The sequence below is a fragment of the Protopterus annectens genome, chromosome 4.part0 (genome assembly GCF_019279795.1).
Source record: "Protopterus annectens isolate FY-2018-M chromosome 4.part0, PAN1.0, whole genome shotgun sequence".
In the NCBI taxonomy this organism is placed as follows: Eukaryota; Metazoa; Chordata; order Ceratodontiformes; family Protopteridae; genus Protopterus; species Protopterus annectens.
The window spans coordinates 637,613,529-637,634,181 of record NC_056733.1 but is presented as its reverse complement, the minus strand read 5'-3'; the positions used below and the strand labels follow the sequence as shown (position 1 = coordinate 637,634,181).

General features: G+C 40.9%; 1 protein-coding gene across 1 annotated transcript in view; it reads right to left on the bottom strand.

Moving 5' to 3' along the window:
* VPS33A (VPS33A core subunit of CORVET and HOPS complexes) overlaps window positions 1–20,653 on the bottom strand; it is a gene marked incomplete in the record, with an annotated part of 507,742 nt that overhangs the window by 429,217 nt on the left and 57,872 nt on the right. Inside the window, 1 exon segment of the mRNA XM_044068595.1 lies at window positions 9,976–10,041. Coding sequence (XP_043924530.1) covers window positions 9,976–10,041 — 66 coding nt within the window.

Genomic DNA, 20,653 nt, shown 5'->3' with positions numbered 1-20,653 from the left:
AAACTGAACACAGAAGGTGTTCTAAGAGATCTGGGAACACAAGTTGACAGCAACCTCTCTTTTGATCACCATATTGTCATTGTGGTCAGAAAGTCCTATGTGGCACATCTCACTACTAAGGGTTTTGCATCCAGGAAGAAAGAGGTAATCATCTGCCTCTACTCTTCCCTCATGAGGCCAATCATCGAGTACAATGCCCCATTTGACATGGACCTCACTAGACACCTACAACTGGAGAGGCCGCAAAAGTACCTCACAAAGAGGATCCTAGGCCTTAAACACTTGTCCTATATGGACAGACTCAAAAAAACTCCAACTATTCTCTGTCTCATATCGCCTACTTAGAAGCGATCTCTGCTTGACTTACAAAGCCATGTCTGACCCAGCTCTGTTAGAAATGCTACATCTAAAGAAATCCCAATCCCTCCACACCACACGCTCCAGCAACCTTAACCTCATTACCACAATTAACAGAACATGCCAGAGGGACAGGTTAACAACCCAGAGACTGCCCATGCTATAGAACAGACTTCCCACACATATCAAGCAGAGCACCCTGCTGACCCTCTTCAAGAGAGATCTTAATGAGTGGATGGGAAACAGAAAATTCACCCCAGGGATAACTCCAGTGGCTCTACTCATCAGAGGCACTGGGAACTAAGGTCAGGTGGCACTATGCCAGGGAAATCCTATGGCTAGGCTTGTAAAGGCCCCAGGGCCATTAGCCTAGTATACACATATGAACCTATGTTAATGGGCTGAGATGCTGACAAGACATTTGATAGAGTACACTAGAGATTCTTGTGGGAAATTATGAATTAAACAGGCTTTCCAGTAGAGTTTACATTATTGCTGCAAGAGACAGACAAGGGTTCTAGTAAGGGGATCAAAATAAATGGGAATGTAACACTAGAATTTATGATCAGCAGGGGTGCTTACTCTCTAGCCCCCCACCTTGGTTCCCCTCCATTTAGAACCTTTAGTGCAAAATTTAAGACAAGGTAAAAAGATGATGGCAGTGAAATGAAGAATAAGAAAAATTAGAATTTTTGCTGATGTTTTGATCTTGCCTTTGGCTAATCTAAACCAAAACATACCAAAACTGTTTGAAATACTGAAACAAATCACCAAGTTGTCAGGATATAAATTAATGGGAGATAAAACAAAACCAATGTGTGTGAATTATGCACCTACTCATGACTTGCTGCAGAACTATCCAAACCCGTGGAATCACTATAAAATGTAGCTGTTTGGGGGATATGGATAGAAAACAACTTCTAAATATTCCCAAAGCAGACATGAGCTAAACTAAATGCTATTAAATATGATAAAAGATGGAGAGGTCTGACAGTGCATCTAGAACAAAGAATACAGGCCATAAGATGTTTGCGGTCCCTCTAATACTATACGCAGGAACATGATCCTGGAAATGGTCTCTGGAATAAATGCACAAAGCAATAAATAAGATACATATGGGATAAAAGGGGCCAACAACTCAAATGTCAGAAAATGACATCAGCGCTAGCAGGAAGGTTAGTGGTACCATACCTATAAGAATATTACACAGCAACTTACTTGAGAAGGATATATTATATACATAATAATTATAAATCAAAAAGGAAAAGAATGATATCGGAACAAGAAAGTTATAATTCAAATGGATAAACGATTATGCACTTGGTCAAAAGATCTGTCAGAAGTGCAAAATAAAGTAACCTTGAGAGTTTGGAAATTTCAGGCATATTCCTGATGGTCAAAAACTTTCTTTGAAATTTTTAAGTGTGGCCTACTGCACTGTGCAAGCAGACATTCCCAGTGACATTTCTTTAATAAAAAAGTGGTGGCAAAGAGAGAGAGAGGAGGGGCTATTATTGGGAGCAATTAAGAGCTGGAGAAAGGGGACAACCCAAATAGTAGCAGCAATGTATCAAACTATTAGGGTTTATATACAATACCTATTAAAAAAAAAAAAAAAGGGGGGGGGGCAAGAGAGGCCACAATCGGCTAACTTAACAGACACTAGGTCATCAGAAGCCAGCAACAAAAGACTAATTAGAATACAGAGAGCATTAATATCATATGGAACAAAGATAAGTAGTAGTAGAGTTATAACGGAAGAAATGTGAAAGGAAACCTGTGCTGCTACAAAATCAAGGAAGTTTTAAAATATGAGCATAGAAGTGCCTACAAAAATAGTTTATGCAACAGACAGACTGCAGAACATGTTCACCGATAAGTCACATGTTGGAGATGTGGTCAAAACAAATAAGAAACTGGCAACATATTATTTTTGAAAATTTAGTAGGTTGGCAGAAATAAGAGGATCTGCAAGCATTAATTTAGAAATTGTTGGGTTATGAGTGGCATTTGACAAAAAATATATCTTTACACGAGTTGGATTACCAACTCAAAAGAAAATCTACAGATTAAGGTACTCAACAAGCTTTGTCACTGGTAGTTGCAAAAAGGTGGAAAATGTATCAGGAGAATAATTTGCTAAAAGTAATAACCCTAATGGATGACATAAGAAACTGAAAAAGTCCAACAGACAGTAGGATGAATAAACTCATCTGAAGAAAGTTGGCCCACTGGGTTTTATTACAATAAATCTGTTTGGTCTGGAGATTTAGTTATATGTGACAGATAGGCTGCATATTTCACAGTTTTTCACTGATAAAACAAAGTGATACTGAAATACATAGAGAATATCTGTATCTCTCTTTTCTGGCCTGCAAAAACTACAAGCACTGTTGGCGACTCCCTACTGGTAATTCCTATCTATCCTCTCATGCCATGATCTTTTTTTCTTTTAAACTGGCCGATTTTAAACTGCCCACCCTTACTGTTATTTGAACTTTATAAGCGCTACTCTTTCTATACTGTTGTTTACATCTTGATTTATTTATTTACAGTTCCTTGTGTTTATTTTGGAAAAAAATGCATTTTGGCTCTCACTGTCTGTTTTACTGATTTACTTGCCCCCAACTTCATTAGCTAGCTACTAGATAAAGTATTATATTTTTACACTCCAGAAAACTGTTTTCTGTGTTTTTACATCAAGAGGAAATTGGAGTTTCCATCTAGTGGCTGTGGGTGGTAGCCTGGTCTACACAGGTTGGGGAAACACACTAATGATTCTTGCATGCAGTTGTTTTACTGACTGGAGGGCTTATTAATCAGCTTACCTTATTTTTAGTGCCTTAAATTTTGCCCAGTTGAGTGGATCGTGATTCATTTCTACAAAGCGAAGTACCTTTATTGAATAATCACACTTTTACATGCTGTTTAAAGTACACTGCTGTTACTGTGAATTACTTAATGCCTTTCCTTAAGTTTGTGGCAACATTTCACTCCAGACATTCTTTTACTGTGCTTTTACATTAGGAGGACTGGGATTATTCATCTAGTAGCATTAGATGTTTGTCTGGTCTCTCTGAGATGGGAAGCACACAAAAGGGCTCTAAGTGTAGTAATTTTACTGGCCAAAGGGCTCAATAGGCAGTTTTCTGTATTTCCCGTGATGGCATAAATTCAGCACATTTGCACAGAGCTGCTCGCTGTCCCAGCACCTTGTAGAGACACAAACATCTAAAAACATTGCTTATTTTCATTATGCTGTGAAAGTTTACTTTGCTTTGTTTTTTTTTTTTTTTTGCACTTCTTTAAAGTTGCATTTTCAAACTGCTGTAAGACGCCCTCCACTCCTATCCTTTCAAGTACATATTATGACCTGCAACCATGGATGGGCACTTTCCTCCTATCTCTGTATCCAAATTGGTGGACATGGGCATCCCGAGGCAATGTAACAATTGCCTTATGTACAATGACAAACACTTAATTCTCAAACAAATACAGTATGTAAGAGATGTAATTATCAACTGACAGTGGAGGCTAGACTCTCTCATACAGACACAAAAAGCAACAGGTTATCAGCAATTCGCACACGTCACTCACCGCACCTGCAAAGGACCACACACAGACCCACATATGGAGAGGTGCTCACATGCAACTTACTCAAGCCTCAAATGTCTCTCCAGTGCAGTCCTGAGAAACTCTGCATGCATACTTGTCAGCCTGGGAGAACATGGTTGAGAGGCAACACCGCTTTGCCAGAGATGGTCTTCACCTGTTGGCTCTAGGCTTTCAGATATTGGCCAAAACATTATTCATCCCTATAATATCTTTTTTAGGCATTGCCAAACAGACAAACCTTCCAATATAGCAAAAGGTACCCAAGACAAGCTTTTACTGCTCAATGCTAGGAGTTTCAATAAGAAGCTGCACTCCCTGGAAGCTCTCCTCACCCTGGAGAATGGTGACATCTGTGCAGTTACTGAAATATGGTTCAAAGCCATGGAAACCAGTCTGGTAGTGCATGGCTGTAACGTCTTTCATACGTTCCAACCACCCACTGAACATGAAAGAGCAAAGCTGGAGGTGCACCTACCTACATAAAGGATAAGCATACCTCAAGGCTGGTCAAACAATATGACATGCTTGAGTTACTCAATGTCCAACTAAGCATATGAAAAATCCAATACTATATTCTTGCTGGCTACAGGTCCCCCATTATGAACCAGGAAACCCATACATCACACCTGAAGTTGCTAGAATCACTCACCATCCAGCCCAATACCATACTCAAGGGCAATTTTAACTACCTTTCCATTAATTAGGAGGCATATGTGCAGGCACAAAGATTTCTTGACTTTGTAAATTCAAATGCTGTGGGGCAGCTAGGCTGCATTCCCACTACAGGAACAAATATCCTAGATCTGGTACTTACAATTGTGGGGGAGTGCTGCACCCAACCCCTCAAGTATGATGTCATCACTGGTAAGATCAGATCACAAAGCAGTCTCCCTTGAAATAAAGGTAAAACTAGTCCCCCCACATAACCCCAAAAACTTTAATAACTTCTCTAAGGTAAATTACCTGCTATAGGTACTTTACAAGCTCCCCCAAATCCAGAAAACACAGAAACCTATGCAGAGGCAAATACAAAAGCCCTGTATGACCATATAAACAACTGCACAGAAATGGAAGTACCAGACCAAAATAATCCCAAGTCAAAATGCAAAAACAAGCCACCCAGGTGGACCCCTAGTATTAATAGGTTGTATAACAAAAGAAAGAAAACTCTCCTGAGGAGTAAGAGGGAATGTGCACAACAGAGCAAAAAGTCTCTCATTAGTCTAAACAAATGAATCAGAGTACTACTCAAGACTCTGAAAGCAGACTTTGAGGTAAAAATAGCCTACAAAGCCAATAATAACCATAAGGCTTTTTCAGCTATGTCAGTAATCTTAAGGGCAACACCCAATAATGTGCTGAATTAGTGGTAGATAGCATCACCTATACTCAAGCTGAAAAATATAGCAAATCTGCTGGCCGACAAATTCAGCTCAAAATTCACACCTCAGCTCAAAATTCACACCTCACCATCACCTCGACTTGGCCAAGGTATCTGATACAGTTCACCACTCAATTATTATAAATGAACTCACAAAACTGGGAATAAATCCTTATGTTCCCAGATGGATAGCCAACTGGCTTGTGGACAGGACACGTGGTTAAAGTGGGGGAATCCAAATCCAGCAGGAGGCCAGTTACAAGTGGGTGTGCCACAGGCCTCAGTGCCGGGATCACTCCTGTTTGGAGTATACTTCTCTGACGTCAAGGCTAATGTGGAAGGCCTCTGGATGAAAAAGTATGCCAAAAACTGCAAACTAGGGTCAATCACTGAAACCCCAACAATGTAGATATCCTTCAAGAGGGTCTAGATCAGACAAATGACTGGTGCTAGAACCATGGCCTAAAACTAAATGAGAAAAAATACATTACGCCCTTTGAGAAGTCAAATACCCCTGTAAATTACATCAACAGCATACCCCTAAGAGTAGACTCAGATGTGAGACATCTAGTTACACAGATAAATAGCAGCCTGAACTTTGACTGCCACGTGTCCACAGTGGTGAGGAAGTCTTCCTATGTGGCACAACTTATAAGTAATGCTATGGCATCTAGATCCAAGGAAATTATAGTCCCAATGTACTCAACCCTCATTAGACCAATAATCAAGTACAATGCGCCACTTGGCATGTACCTGATTAGGCATTTAAAGCAGCTACAGTGACCTCAGGAGGTTCCTCACAAAGAAAATACAGGGTGTAAACAACATGTTTTGTGCAGATAGACTAAAAGCCCTATCCCTTAACTCTGCCTCCTACCAGCTATTAAGGGGTGATCCATGCCCGACTTAGAAGGCACTCACAAATCCAGCCTGGATGGAGATGCTACACATCTGCAAGTCTAACAGCACAAGGGTCACCTAATCTGGGGATCTAAACTTAGTAATTAACTTAAATAAAACATGCTGGAGAGACAGATGTGTCTCACAGATTGCCCCTTCTTTGAAACAGACTTCACATTCACAGTGAGCAGTACCCTTCCCTGGCCCTCTTCAAACATAATTTGGATCAACGGATGGGGAATCACAAATTCATACCTGAGGTAGTGCCAGTGTTCCTTATGGACAGGAGCAATCTGTAAGAAACTAAATCCATAGGCATAAATCCATGCCATCCTTGCGCCCCTGGGGGCATATATATTGGGTAAAATCAGGTTATACTGCTAGAGTTGCAAGGGCTCTTAAGCCATTAACCTAATCTTCTATGAACCTATATTATAAAAGGAGTAGTTGTGTGGGGTAATATAAAGAGATGTACATATCTGAGCAGTTAGAGTCAGACCAATGTTTAAAAAATGGGTGGGGGTTCTTATTCCCAGGTGGAGTAAACAGAGAGCACAAGACTTCTGTGAAACATGAAAGCAACTTTTTTTTTTAATAAACAAAACATACTTAAAATTCCTCCACCTGAGTTACCAGCATCATTCTCAACTGCACAGGACAAGTTACTATTTCCCAGAATTGAACACGAACCTCCAACTTGGAGCTAACAATTTTCTTCCCACCCACCTCATCCACAGTGAGATGCCCCAGTGCACGTTGGAGAGCGCAGTCACTTCAGGCTAATATGGAAACAGCATTTACAAAAAAGTTGACACCCACATCCCCAAATTAATTCCCAAAGCTTGACTGTGTAAAAATATCCTATGAAAATCTCAAAACAGGATCTTACTGCTATATAGTCCATCACATGTACTCAGTCTCAATTTTTATATGAAATCTGAAGCAAACAGGTTGAACAAACATATCAGCACGGATAACTCGGGCAGTGAAGCCGAATTCATAAAAATCGAATGGTTCCAGGCACATAATTCTAGACATGCTGTGTAACAAAGCATGTTATAACTTTGGATGCATCATTCAAATACTGCAGCATTTTAAATGCTGCAGGCAAAACTGAAGCATGCTGTTATTCTTTTGTAAGGTAAACAGCAGTATTTTTAAGCAACAATGAGTTTGTGTTTGTTGGACCTCATTTAAAATAACTAGCTGGTATACAAAATAAGAAAACAAATTTAGAGAATGTTCAGTTTCTATTTTTATATAATTTGCAGACATTCTTGACTGTTTTACAGTACTAAAGCAAAGGATCACAGCTTCCTGATAACATTCCAGGTTGCGTCCTACATGGGCTCAAACAAGAATTGGGAAAATGACTGGGTACTCCTTCCAATCATAGTCTAAAGCACAGTCTTCGTCCCAGCTGAATGGAAAATGGCCACCACTATCCCCTTGCACAAAGGTGGTGCTTCCACTGACACCAGGAACTACAGACCTATTAGCCTGACTAGCCTTAACTGCAAGGCCATGGAGTGACTCATCATGAACCTTATAATAAAGATACAGGTAATCTCCAAACATTTGACCCTACTCAGTTTGGATTTGCTGAAGGGAGATCATGCCTGTTAAACCTGGTGGATGTCTTCAAGACAGTCAACAAGGCCCTGGACAAAGGGAAATCTGTGCATACAGCCTACCTGGACTTAGCCAAGGCTTTTGACATTATCCCCCACTCAAGCATCATTGACAAATTCACCCAGCTAGGTATCAACCCTTACATCATTAGATGGGTCACCAACTGGCTCACTGATGGAGCCCATACAGTCAAAATAGGGGAATCTACCCCCAACAGCAGACCTGCAACCAGTGGTGCTCTGCAAGGATCAGTGCTGGGACCTCTACTGTTTGGACTCTATTTCTCCAAAGTACAAGCTAAAACTAAACTAAAGGTCTGTGGTTGACAAAGTTTGTCACTGACTGCAAACAGAGTGATCACAGAATCTCTAAATGATGTCAACATTCTACAAGAGGGACTTAAACAAATGATTGGTGCCAATGTCATGGCCTTAAACTCTATGCAAAAAAAATGTATCATCATCCTTTTCTTTTAAGTGCTACCTGCTAACTACCACATCAATAACACCACCCTAAGTACACACTCAGTGGTGAGAGACATGGGCACACAAATTGACAGCAAGCTTATCTTTGATCACCATGTCTCCACAGTGGTAAGAAGGGCATTCTATATTGCTCATTTCATACGTAAGGGCATTGCATCCAGCAAAAAAGAAGTTGTAATCTCTCTGTACTCTTCCCTCATCAGGGCAATAATTGAGTACAACACTCCTTTTGTTATGTATCTTTCCAATCACCTGCAGCAACTGGAGAGACCAGAAAGGTTCCTCACAAGGAAACTTCAAGGCCTTCAGCATCTGTCCTACATGGACCATCTGAAATCACTGTCACTTTATTCTGTTTCATACAGACTACTCAGAAAAGATCTATGCCTTGCATACAAGGCCATCTTTGACCCTGCTTTACTGGAAATGCTGCAAATCTGCAAGTCAAATGGTACAATGGTTACTCGCTCTAAAGACCTTAACCTGGTATGTGACATTAACAGAACCTGCTCGAGGGACAGATTTGTCTCCCAGAGGTTACCACACCTTTGGAATGGACTCCCAACTTCATGCCAAACAGAGCACCTCATTGGCCCTCTTCAAATGCAGTCTGGACAATTGGATGGGTAACCATAGATTCTGGGATGTACAACTTGGAAGTGGGCTGGGGAGATGCTGATTCCTCACATGTAGACCATAGGTAGCTACTACGTACAGTAACAAAACTTGTCTCTAACAGATTAAACATTTGTATCAGAGTGTTCAGTAACATTACCCAAAATACTCCCTCTGCCCTTAATCATGTCTTGAAAAAAGTGCACGAATGTTATACATTATGGCCAACTTCAGGCTGACAGACATAACAACACATGTCTTTCTAACTAAGACACACAAAAAAAACAAAAAATAAACCCTTAAAACACACTCAAGACTGAAGCCATGTAACTAAACATGCCAGTTCTGGTGTGCAGAGGGATTCATCCCTGACTGTGAGATAGACCGAGCCACATGCACTCACTTAGTAGTATGTTCATGCTTTTTGGCCAGGATGGCCATCTAAAAAATAAGACAGCACTCCTGTGTGTGAGGCTGCCAAAAGGGGTTAAGTTAATAAAAGCAGCAAAAGAAAACTGCCCCCTAACAGGTTAACAGTTCTACAATGCTGCATTACATACAAGTGGGTTGAGGTCTATTTTCAGAGTAGGTTAAGAAGAACTGCCAAGATTAATCCCGATCACAGAGTAGGTAAATGGAGGCAATGGGAAACGAAACCCAGCACTACAAGATGAAGTAGGTCAACAGCTCATAGTTTCAATCCTTTAAGATAAGCTGCTAGAAAGGGAGTTGGTGGTTGGCTTGTTACTATTCAAGAGCAAAAAATGGAGTAAGTATTGCTGATCTTTACAGGAAGATAACAGAAAAAGGCAAATTCTAAATCAGGACATATATTCTACGTCTGTACATATTTATATGTGTAATTTTCAGCAAACATGTAAATGGTATTAACACAAATGCCAACATTCTTCTAAAAATTCAGTAATGAATCAGTTGCCTTCCATAATGTATTTAATTCTTACCACTGTTATTTACATCATGAATCAGTACCTTTAACAGTGAATACTGAGCAATCAGGCCAAAAGGTCCAGTCAGACAGTCATCCCATACAATTGCCTAAAAGGAAAGAAAAAAAAAAAAAACTGATAAGACACTCTTGCCAGGTGATGCACACAATCTCTCATTATGAGCAACAACATATCATTTTAATACTCTGATATACTAAAAAGATATCTCAATCTGCAAGACAGACTTTGCAGTCCAATGTTTTTACCTTCCCTCTCTGACTTACCGCTAACTGTAATCTCACATCTGAACTACTACTCAAACTCCAAAAATAGAGAGATACATACATAATAAATTAAGTAAAGATTTAATGCTGGGATTAATAAGCATTTTCACAAAGCACAAGAGTGCAACCAAATGTCTAAGATTCAGAAATTAACCCACTTATACAAAAATGCTCTGCTGTCATATCACTTCTTCATAATTATGTTTTTTATTTGCTCACACTTGCTCTTCAGTATTTCTACAAAATACTCAGAGAAAATGGCACAACAAACTTAAATGCAGATCAGACATCTGTTTCTGCCTTCCAGTTACCTGAACTGAAGAAAAGGATAAAAATAGTAGAAGATTATATAATAAATGGGCACTCAACGCATAAAGACCTGTGAGGACAGCCACTGTGATTTAGCAAATCATTTATGTGGATAAATGTAAAAGCATGCAAAAACCCAAAACATTACCTACTAGTCTGACCTACAACTGACAGATCAAAGTACATTTCAGTCGGACTGAGTGAAGAAACATTTCAAAACTTAAAACTTTCTCAGATTAGGTTTCCTTAGAGTTAGTTACAATAGAGTGGTGTAGTATCTCCCCCTGTATGGGGAGGTGAAGTCCAACAGAAAACAGCAGACCAGAAAATTTGACTGAATGGAGTATCATCTGACATAACAAATCATATTCTGTCTAAAGAATCACAAAAAAAACAGCAGTCAATAATGGAAACGTGCTTCTTAAACTGGCCACCTGCATTGACAGAGGGGCAACTCTCTGCCAATGACACAATCGACTTGGGTTGTCAGCAGCAATTGCATTTACTGGAGTAAGAATAGGGAGGACAGGTCTACCAATATTTGTGGAAGCAGGGGGCAAAACAGGGCTGCCCTATGCCTTAATCCCACAGAGGAAGGGTAGCAATGTTTACAGGCAGTCCTGAGTCATGCGCCCAGCTTACCAAGCCATGACTGCAATAGTCTTTCTCAACAGTTGCAAAGAAGCATTTACAAGCACGAGGAGGAAGAGTGGCCCCTTGAAGTGCTACAGGTCACATGTCCTCACCCAAGGAGAGGGGCTAGAATTAAAACACCTTCATTGTTGCAATGCCAGCAAGGGCACAAAATCCCTCCAATAACCTGGAAAAAAAGACTCCTCCAGAGTTGAGACAGGCTTGATGATTAGCAGACAAATGTGGAAAAAGCATCCAAAATATAAAGGTTTATCCAACTCAGTTCATCATTAATTCAAGAACCGGCAAATAGCTTGTCATCATTTCACCAAAGTAAACAGGTTAGTGGATAAATAATTACAAACTATAAGCAACCAATACTGTCAGAGAGCAAAATGTCAATATCAATAAAAAATATATCAAAAATGCTTTCTCCCTCACTACATGCAAACAGTTCAAAGCATGTCTACATGGTAATAGCTGCACTTTTGATCTTTTACTGCAAGCTGGATAAACATACAGTTTTGTTTAACATGGTTAACCTAACAGTACATTTTTAAGGAAAGGTACATGTAACACTAGGCCTTAACCACTTGCGTTTATGCTCTTCTGTCCTGCCCAGAGTCTTGTCTGTATGAATTTCAAACCAGGATTCCAGGGAATCTAGGTAGGTATGCAATGTATTCATATACTGTCAGCATTCCTAGCAGCGTTCTTCTGTTCTTTCAGCCCTTCTCGTCCTCATATACAGAGATGTGATTGTAGTAACCTACTGCTAACTTCAATAAAATCAAAAATTTAACTTACCAGGATATTTGAATTTTTTCATGGAAATGGAGGGTGGCAAGCTTTAATGGTACAGAGGCCTCTTTTCAAAGATGAACTGTTAAGTATCTTGCACAAAGGTATGGGGCATTGCAGTAGTCTAACCAGAAGGGGCCAACTGCAATCTACAGGAGAGAGGAAGATAGAATAAGGTGATTAATCAGAGAGATATTCCACAAGTGGAAACAGGATGAATTAACGACAGCGAAGATCTGATCCTTCTGACAAAAAGCTGAGTTTGTCTCATTTATAAGAAATGTTGAGGGAAACGACAAAAGACTGGTCATGAAGAATCCCTAACAGCTTTATGACCAACCAGTGCTACCATCTTGAATGTGTTGAGCTTCAGCTGATTGATAGCCATCCAGTCATGGCTAAATTCCAAGATGCTTCCCAGATTACTTTCAGCAGAAACAGATGCCTGATGAAACAAAATCCAGAGCTAAAAGTCAGTGTAACAATGGTACTGTACTCTCCCTCAAATTAATCACCCAGAGGCAACAAGTACACAGTGAAAAGTAGAACACCAACAATGGAACCCTGCAGTACTCCACAATTCAGTGGATAAGAGACAAAACATTTTTTACATCAGATAACACCCTCCGGCTGCGACCAGAAGGGTAACAAGTGAAGCAGTTCAGGACAATAAAAAATACTGCACTACTTCTCCTGATGATCCACCAGAATGGAATGACCCACTGTAGCAAAAGGCAATTAGTCTTTACTTATTTGCAGTTTGTTGACTGGGAAAGTCCATTGGGCCAAGATGAGCCCTTTTTCAACGGAGGCCCGGGGAGAAAAGCTCCACAGTAAATAAATTATATATGTATATATATATATATATATATATATATATATATATATATATATATATATATATATATATAGACAGATATATAGATAAATATATATATATATATATATATATATATATATATATATATATATATAAAACTATATACATATATATATGTATATATATATATATATATATATAGACAGATATATAGATAAATATATATATATATATATATATATATATATATATATATATATATATATATATATATATATACAGATATATAGATATAGATATAGATATATATGTATATAAATCAGCAAGTAATAGTACCAGGAGTTAACAGTGTAGCAGTTCATAGCATTTACATACAAAAATCGACAAGAAGTAATACCAGGAGTTAATACAGCATTTTCCAAAAACAAATTCAGCAGTAGTTAATACATAATGTTATACAACAGAGTTGAGTTACACAAGTAGTATCAAATTCTAGAGAGTAAATATACATTATGCCTTAAGTAGCAGGCAGATTGCCAACCTAAGCTAGGGTAAGCTAGTAGGAGTAGTAGAGAGGAAGTTAGGAGGGGTAGGAGCAAGAGCACTCCCAAGGTAGTGGAGAGATATGAATAGAGCAAAGACTTGAAATAGAAAGATTTTGCGTAGTACGGATGTGGGGAGGAAGTGAGTTCCATTTTCATGCAAGGGAGAAAGACAGAAGTTACCCAGGGCTACATGATGGTTTGTGTACTTCAAGGAGATTTTGATTATTAGAGCTGAGGGTTCAGTCAGGAAGGTGCATAGTGAGGCTGGAGGAGACGGAAGAGCATTGAGAACGAGTTGAAAATAAGTTTATGTGCAGTGGAGAGTTGAATATGAAAGAGAGTTGAGGAGTTCATAGGGAGGTACTAGGCTATTGGCCCTAGGGCCTATATAAGCCTAGCCAAGAAGGTACCTTGGCTTTCGCCACCCAAGAAAATTATTTTCCTGTGCCACTGTTGAGCAGAGCCACAGAAGTGATCCCTGGGGTGAATTTCCTATTTCCCATCCAATCATCAAGATTTTTCTTGAAGAGTGCTAATTAGGAGCTTTGTTTGATATAGATAGGTAGTTTGTTCCAGAGTATGGGAAGTCTCTGGGACAGGAATCTATCCCTCCAGCATGTTCGGTTTATTATGGTGACAAGGTTTAGGTTCCTAGAGCACGTAGCTTAGAGGGATTGGGATTTTTTTAAGTGGAGCATGTCCAACAAATCTGGGTTTGACATAGCTTTGCATGTTAGGCAGAGATCGCCTCAGAGTAGGTAATATGTGATGGAGTAAAGCTGGAGATTTTTGAGACTGTCTGCATAGGGCATCTGTCTGAGGCCGGTAATCCTCCTTGTGAGGTATTTCTGCGGTCTTTCCAGTTGTTGTAGATGTCTTGTGACGATCCAGCCAGTGAGTTCCAGCCAGTTCAGGGAGTGTAAGGAGTCACAAGTGGTGGGATGAGGATTTTGAGCTGGCAGTAAACTTGGAGATTTTATTGTAACAGGATGCCAGTTTAGTTTTGAGCGTGGCTTGCAGATTAGTAAAGAGAGGAGCTCCATACATGAGGGATGGAAGGAGGTATGTTGTAGAGATGGTAAGCTTAGCTGATGACGTGAGGAAGAGATTGTGCCAGTAAAGCATTCCTAGTTTTTGGTGGCTTTTTTGATGCTGGTTTGGAGGTGAATGTCAAATTTTAATTGATCATAAATAAGGACACCTAGAAGCTTAGTTTGGGAGACTAATTTGATGGAGGGTTTATTTTGGCTTGCTACAAAAAAGGAGTTTGAGTCTACTTTGTTGTTTTTAGAAGGGGTAAAGATCATAATTTTGGTTTTGTAATGCATTAAGGGCTAAGTGATTATTTTGCATCCATATTTCAGTACTGTTGAAGGCAGTTTGTGTTATATGCATGAGCTTGGGAAGGGATTCAGCAGAGCAGATGATGGTGGAGTCATCTGTGTATTGGACAAGTTTGCCGTTAGGAATGCAGTGATGGATGTCATTTATGAAGACATTAAATAGACGCAGGCCCAGGATAGATCCTTGGGGGACACCAGTAAGTGAGTTAAGGTAGGGGGAGGTGCAGTTATTCCATTTGACGGCTTGCTGTCTGTCAGACAGCTGGAAAACCAATTTAAAGAGGAGGGAGAGAGATTAAAATGGGAGAGCTTAGACAAAAGTAGGCTATGGGGAATTCTATCAAAGGCCTTAGAAAGGTCTAAGAGAAGAGCAGATACAACATTTCCAGAATCACGGGAACAGTTAATATTTTCGAGAAATTATAGTAAGGCTGTGGTGGTGCTACATCCAGGTATGAATCCATGTTGTGTCAGGGTAAGCAGGTGGTTATCTAAAAGGTAAGGTAATAGTTGAAGGTGAATATATTTTTCAAGAAGTTTTGAGATAGGGGACAGGATGGCAATGGGGATGTCAGTGTTGTTGTCTCCTTTGTAAGGGAATGATGAAGGCTTTATTCCAGGGGAGGGGTATACATAGGATTCTTGGATTGAATGGTTGATTAGAATACAGATGGGAAGTGCTATGCCATCTGCAGCCAACTTAAGGACGTGAGCAAGAAGGTTGTTGGGGGCATTGGAGCATGGTTATGGGTTTGAAGGAGAAGAGAAAGGGATGGGAAGTACATGTGGTAGAGGGAGAGGGGTTGTAGGTAAGAGGAGTGGAAAGAGTGGTGGAGTTCTGAAGGAAAGAAGTGATGAGCTTGGCAATAGAGTCTATGAAGGAGGAGCGGAATTTAGTGGCCATGATACAATCTGGAGAGCTAGGGTCAGGACAGGGGTGGTCTTTTCTGCCAGGATTGAGGAGGGTAGAGATAAAACATTTGGGGGTTGGATTTGTGGTTATTTTGAAACTTGGAGTAGTAGGATTTGCAGTCAGAGGTGATTAGTTTTCTAACTCTTATTACAAAAGTTGTTTATATTCAGTAAGGGAGTTTGGTGTTTTACATTTCTGATGGAGTTTCCATGATTTATCACGGGTGTGCATGAGGGTTAATGTTTCTTTGGAGATCCACGGGCCGGTAATGGATATTGCTCTTTTTATTGTAGGAAGGGCAAAGCAGTTTAGAAGGTTAATGAAAGTAGTGTTAAAGTACATAACAGCATTGTCAAGAGGAAGAGTTTTTAGTGGGTTCCAGTTCATCTGTTTTAAGGTATCGGAAAAGGATTGTGGGTTGAAGTTTTTGAGGTTGCGGGTTAAGATACAGTTGTGCTGTAAGTGTAGGGAGGAAGGAGCAGGACAAATGAAGGCAGAAAGGTGATCACCGAGGGAATCGGTCAAAGTGCCGCTGTCAGATACATTGTTGGGATGGGAAACTATTATCCAGTCCAGAATGCTGCCTGGAGAATTGTCTTTTTTAGGTCTAGTAGGAGAGTTAACCAATTGAGAGAAGTTGTACAAGTTGATATTTTGGGAGGAGGTGTTTGAATAGAAGTCCAGTTAATATTAACATCTCCTAGGATGATTGTTTCGTTAGCTATATTAGCTAAGAACCAGGAAATAACATCTTCCAGAAGGGATATATAGAGAGTGGCTATAACTATGTTTTTATGGTTGTTGATTTTTAGGAGGGCTAATGTTATTTTGGCTGTACCGAGTTTAGGTATATGGTGGGTATAAAAGGACTTACTGTTAGAGAGGAGGAGAAAAGTGGTGCTACTCCACCTCCATTCTTTTGAGTTCTGTCATTTCTTATGATTCTATAGTTGGGGGGTGATTTCAGAGTCTTTCAGATGTGGTTTGAGCCATGTTTCGGTGACTGCTACTATGTCAGGGTGATTATGGGCGAGCCAAGTGTGGAAGCCAGGCAGCTCGTTACACAGGCTTTGGGCTTTAATGGTAGTGAAAAGGAGAGATTTTTGGGGAGAGGAGGTAGGGGATGGAATTTGATTTGGTGTCTGGTTGATAGGAGGTCCTGGGTTGTGGTGGATGTCACCTGAAAAAAGGGTAGAAATAAGTTTGAGGATGTGGCTTATAGGTTTTGTGGCACTAGTACAGTTGGAGTTGAATGAAAGGAGGCATAAGGCACAGGGATTGTGAGGGATGTGGTGGTGATTTGGGTAGGTGAAGAGCTTTATGGTAAAGAGGAGAGAGTGGTTAGTTTGGTAGAGGTGAGGAGAAATGTAAGAGGTGTAGGAAGGTTCTTTATTGAAGTGTACAGAGGCTGTGTGTGGTGGTGGGGAATAAGGGGAGTCAGGGAGACAGGTTAGGTGAAGTAGAAGGCGGAAGGAGTATTTAGAGTTAGAAAAAAGTCTAGGTGTGATGGACATGGTTATGGTAATGTGATATGGAGATAAGCAGTAAGTATGGGTTGGTAAAATGGGGTGAATTGTGCGATGGTAGGGATTCTTTAGAAGAAGAGGTAGCTTAGTAGTAGTCTAAGGGGGAAATGATGAGAGGTAGGGAAGGTAACTACTATGGATTTGTGAAGTGAGGTACGATAGGCTGAGTAAGTTGAGAGAGTGGATAGAAGGGGGGGTCAGTAATTGAGGGGGAGGGAAGGTAGGTAATATGGGTATGGGCAGAGTATGGTGTTATTGGTTTTGTAAGCAGTGAGAGTGGTGCAGGTGATATAAAACCAGAGGTAGTGGTGGCAGGTGGGAATTGGAGGCAGGGTATTGGAGAGGAGTGAGCCCAAAGGGCGAATGGAGCAGGCAGAGCCAAAAAGAAGGGATGTACAGGACGAGAATGTCTTCAGAAAACTATCAGTGAAAAACAGCCACAATTAGGAGGATAAAGCTGCACGTAAGCCTAAAGTGAGTGCTGAGAATTAATATGTTGTGGTTAACTGTGACAGGGTAAGTGCACTTCAGAATAAGATTGCAACTCTTAACAGGCTACAAATGTTGAGGGAAACAAGGAGCAGGGTGGACATGCGCAATATGTTGTTAAAAGTGGGAATGGGGATTGTTGTCATCTAGTGGCTCAAATATGTAAAGACAGTATTTAGAAAAATTAAAAATACTAGCAGGGGGGAAAGGCTATGGATGGGGAAAAGTAGGAAGTAGGAGACCGCCTTTAGAGAGCCTGTATCCACACTGTTTGCATAGGCAAACAATAATTGTATGGAATGAACGGAGGAGCAGGAACTTAACATACACTCAAGTAACAGTAGAGGGAAGGTTGTTGAATCCAGAGATGATTTGCAACAATTCAGGTGCATGTCCCGTGAAATGGAAGAACCGGTCAGACCACTGTATAGCTGATTGGGGAAGGAGCACCCGCAGCTAAGGATGCTAGCAACTGGCAGGCATACAAGCAGTTGTAGGCAGTAACATCCAGAGGCTAGGGGATAGATTTTAAAAAAATCTGTCTCAGATAAAGGAGGACCAACAGAGAATAATTGCGTCAATACCTCTCATTACACAGATTATGGTGAAAGCCATCTCAGAACTGCCCCCAACTAGAAAACTAGACCAAAAACGATTGGCAATTACATTTTGTATCAGGTAAGATATCAACTAGAAGTACATAGGCTCATAGGTGTGTACTAGGCTAATGGCCCTGGAGCCTTTACAAGCCTAGCTCACAGAAGTGCCTTGGCATCGTGCCGCCCTATGTTAGCTCCAGTGCCTCTATCAAGTAGAGCCACTGGAGAGATCCCCGGGGTGAACTTTCCATTTCCCATCCACTCATCAAGATTTCTCTTGAAGAGGGTCAGTGAGGTGCTCTGCTTGACATGTATGGGAAGTCTACTCCAGAGCATGGGCAGTCTCTGGGCTATGAACTTGTCCCTCCAGCATGTTCTGTTGATTGTGGAAATGAAGCTGAGGTCTCTGGAGCGTGTGGTGTGAAGGGATTGGGATTTCTTTAGATGTAGCATTTCTAACAGAGCTGGGTCAGACATGGCTTTGTAAGTCAAGCAATCGCCTCTTAGTAGATGATGAGACACAGAATAGCTGGAGTTTTTTTTTTTTTTTTTTTTTTTTTTTTAAGTATGTCCATGTAGGACGTGTTTAAGGCCTAGAATCCTCTTCGTGAGGTACTTTTGCGGCCTCACCAGCTGTTACAGGTGTCCAGTGAGGTACATGCCAAATGGAGCATTATACTCTATGACTGGTCTAATGAGGGAAGAGTAGAGAGAAATGATGACCTCTTTCTTCCCGGATGAAAAACCCTTGGTAATGAGATGTGCCACACAGAAGGACTTTCTGACCAGAGTGGCAATATGGTGGTCGAAGGAGAGGTTACTGTGAACCTGTGTCCCCAGATCTCTTATAACACCTTCAGTGTTCATTGGGCTCCCATCGATGTGGTAATTAGTGGGAACTGAATTTTGGGCTCCCATTGATGTGGTAATTAGTGGGAACTGAGTTTTGCCCAAAGGGGATGACGACACATTTTTTGGCATTAAGCTTAAGGCCATGGTTTTGACACAAGTCACTGGTCTCAGTGAGGTCTTTCTGTAGGATGCCTGCATTACTTGGAGAGTTAATAATGGCTCCCAGCTTACAGTAGTCTACGAATTTGGTCAGCCAGAGTCCCTCCGTGTTGGCCTGGACTTCTGAGAAGCAGATGCCAAACAGGAGATGACGCAGGACTGATCCCGGTGGGACTCCACTCGTGACTGGTCGGCAGTCTGACTTGGGAGTCCACTACTTTCACACTGTGGGTTCCATCTGTGAGCCAATTTGCAACCCACCTACCCATACAGGGGTTGATGCCTAGATTGTTGAGTATCAATAATTCCTGAGTGAGGAATGGTATCAAAGGCCTTGGCCAGATTGAGGTAGGCTGTATGAACTGCCTTATCTTCATCCAGCGCTCTGCTGACTGACTCCAAGAAGTCAACCAGGTTGAGCAGGCATGACCTACCTTTCACAAAACCAAATTGTGTGGATCTAGAGTTTATAGATTCCCTATATCCTTATTAATTAGGTCTATGATGATGCGCTCCATAGCCTTACATATCAGACTCATCAGGCTAATGGGGTGATAATTTCCAGGGTCTGCAGTTGCTTCTCCTTTATGGAAAGGGATGACTGTAGCAATGCGCCATTCAGTATGGACAAAGCCTGAGTTGAGGCTGTGCGTGAACACAACACACAGATGTGGTGCCAGTTCACTTTGTACTTCATGTAGAACACAGCCAGGGATATTGTCGGGTCCCATGGAAGCTGTATTCTTGGCCTTAGACAATGCAACTTTAACCTGTGCTGCAGTAATGCTGGGTGCCTGGCATTCTTCCGGTATTGAGATTGGTCCTTTGGGGGGGGGGGGGTAAAGTTGGCACTGAATGTTGGTCAGTATGCTGGCAATACCTGTTGGGTCAGTATAGGAGGTACCATGGTGCAGTAACTCAGACAAAATCTGGGTATTGCCATGGAGATTCTTGATATAACTATAGAAGGCTTTGTGGTTGTTTTTAGTGTCTGCCGCAATTCTGCCTTCATAGCTGGCTTTGGAGGTTTTGATGAGGGATCTCAACTTTTTGTTGAGGCTAATAACCAAATTTTTCCAGCCTTGGGACTTCACCTTTTTATGCAACAGTTTCTTCCTTCTGTTGTAGTGTTTATTAATGGCAGGAAACCACCAGACTGGCTTCCTTTTTCTGGTAGAAAGTGTCTTGGTTCTGTTGGGCATGACAAGTTCCATGCATTTATGTACGTGTTCGTACAGTGCACTGGTGCATGATTCGGCAGTTATGCATCTATTTTCCATTGGCATGGGTGCCGTGAAGTTAGCCACCTCTGTTTTTAGAGTCCAAAGTCAGCTTTGGAGAAGTTTTTCAAAAAGGATACCTTTGCGGGGGGTGTGGGTGAGATGTGGATTTCCATGGTGACTAGTTTGTGGTTGGATCTAACTAGGGAGGAACTGACTTATTGGTGT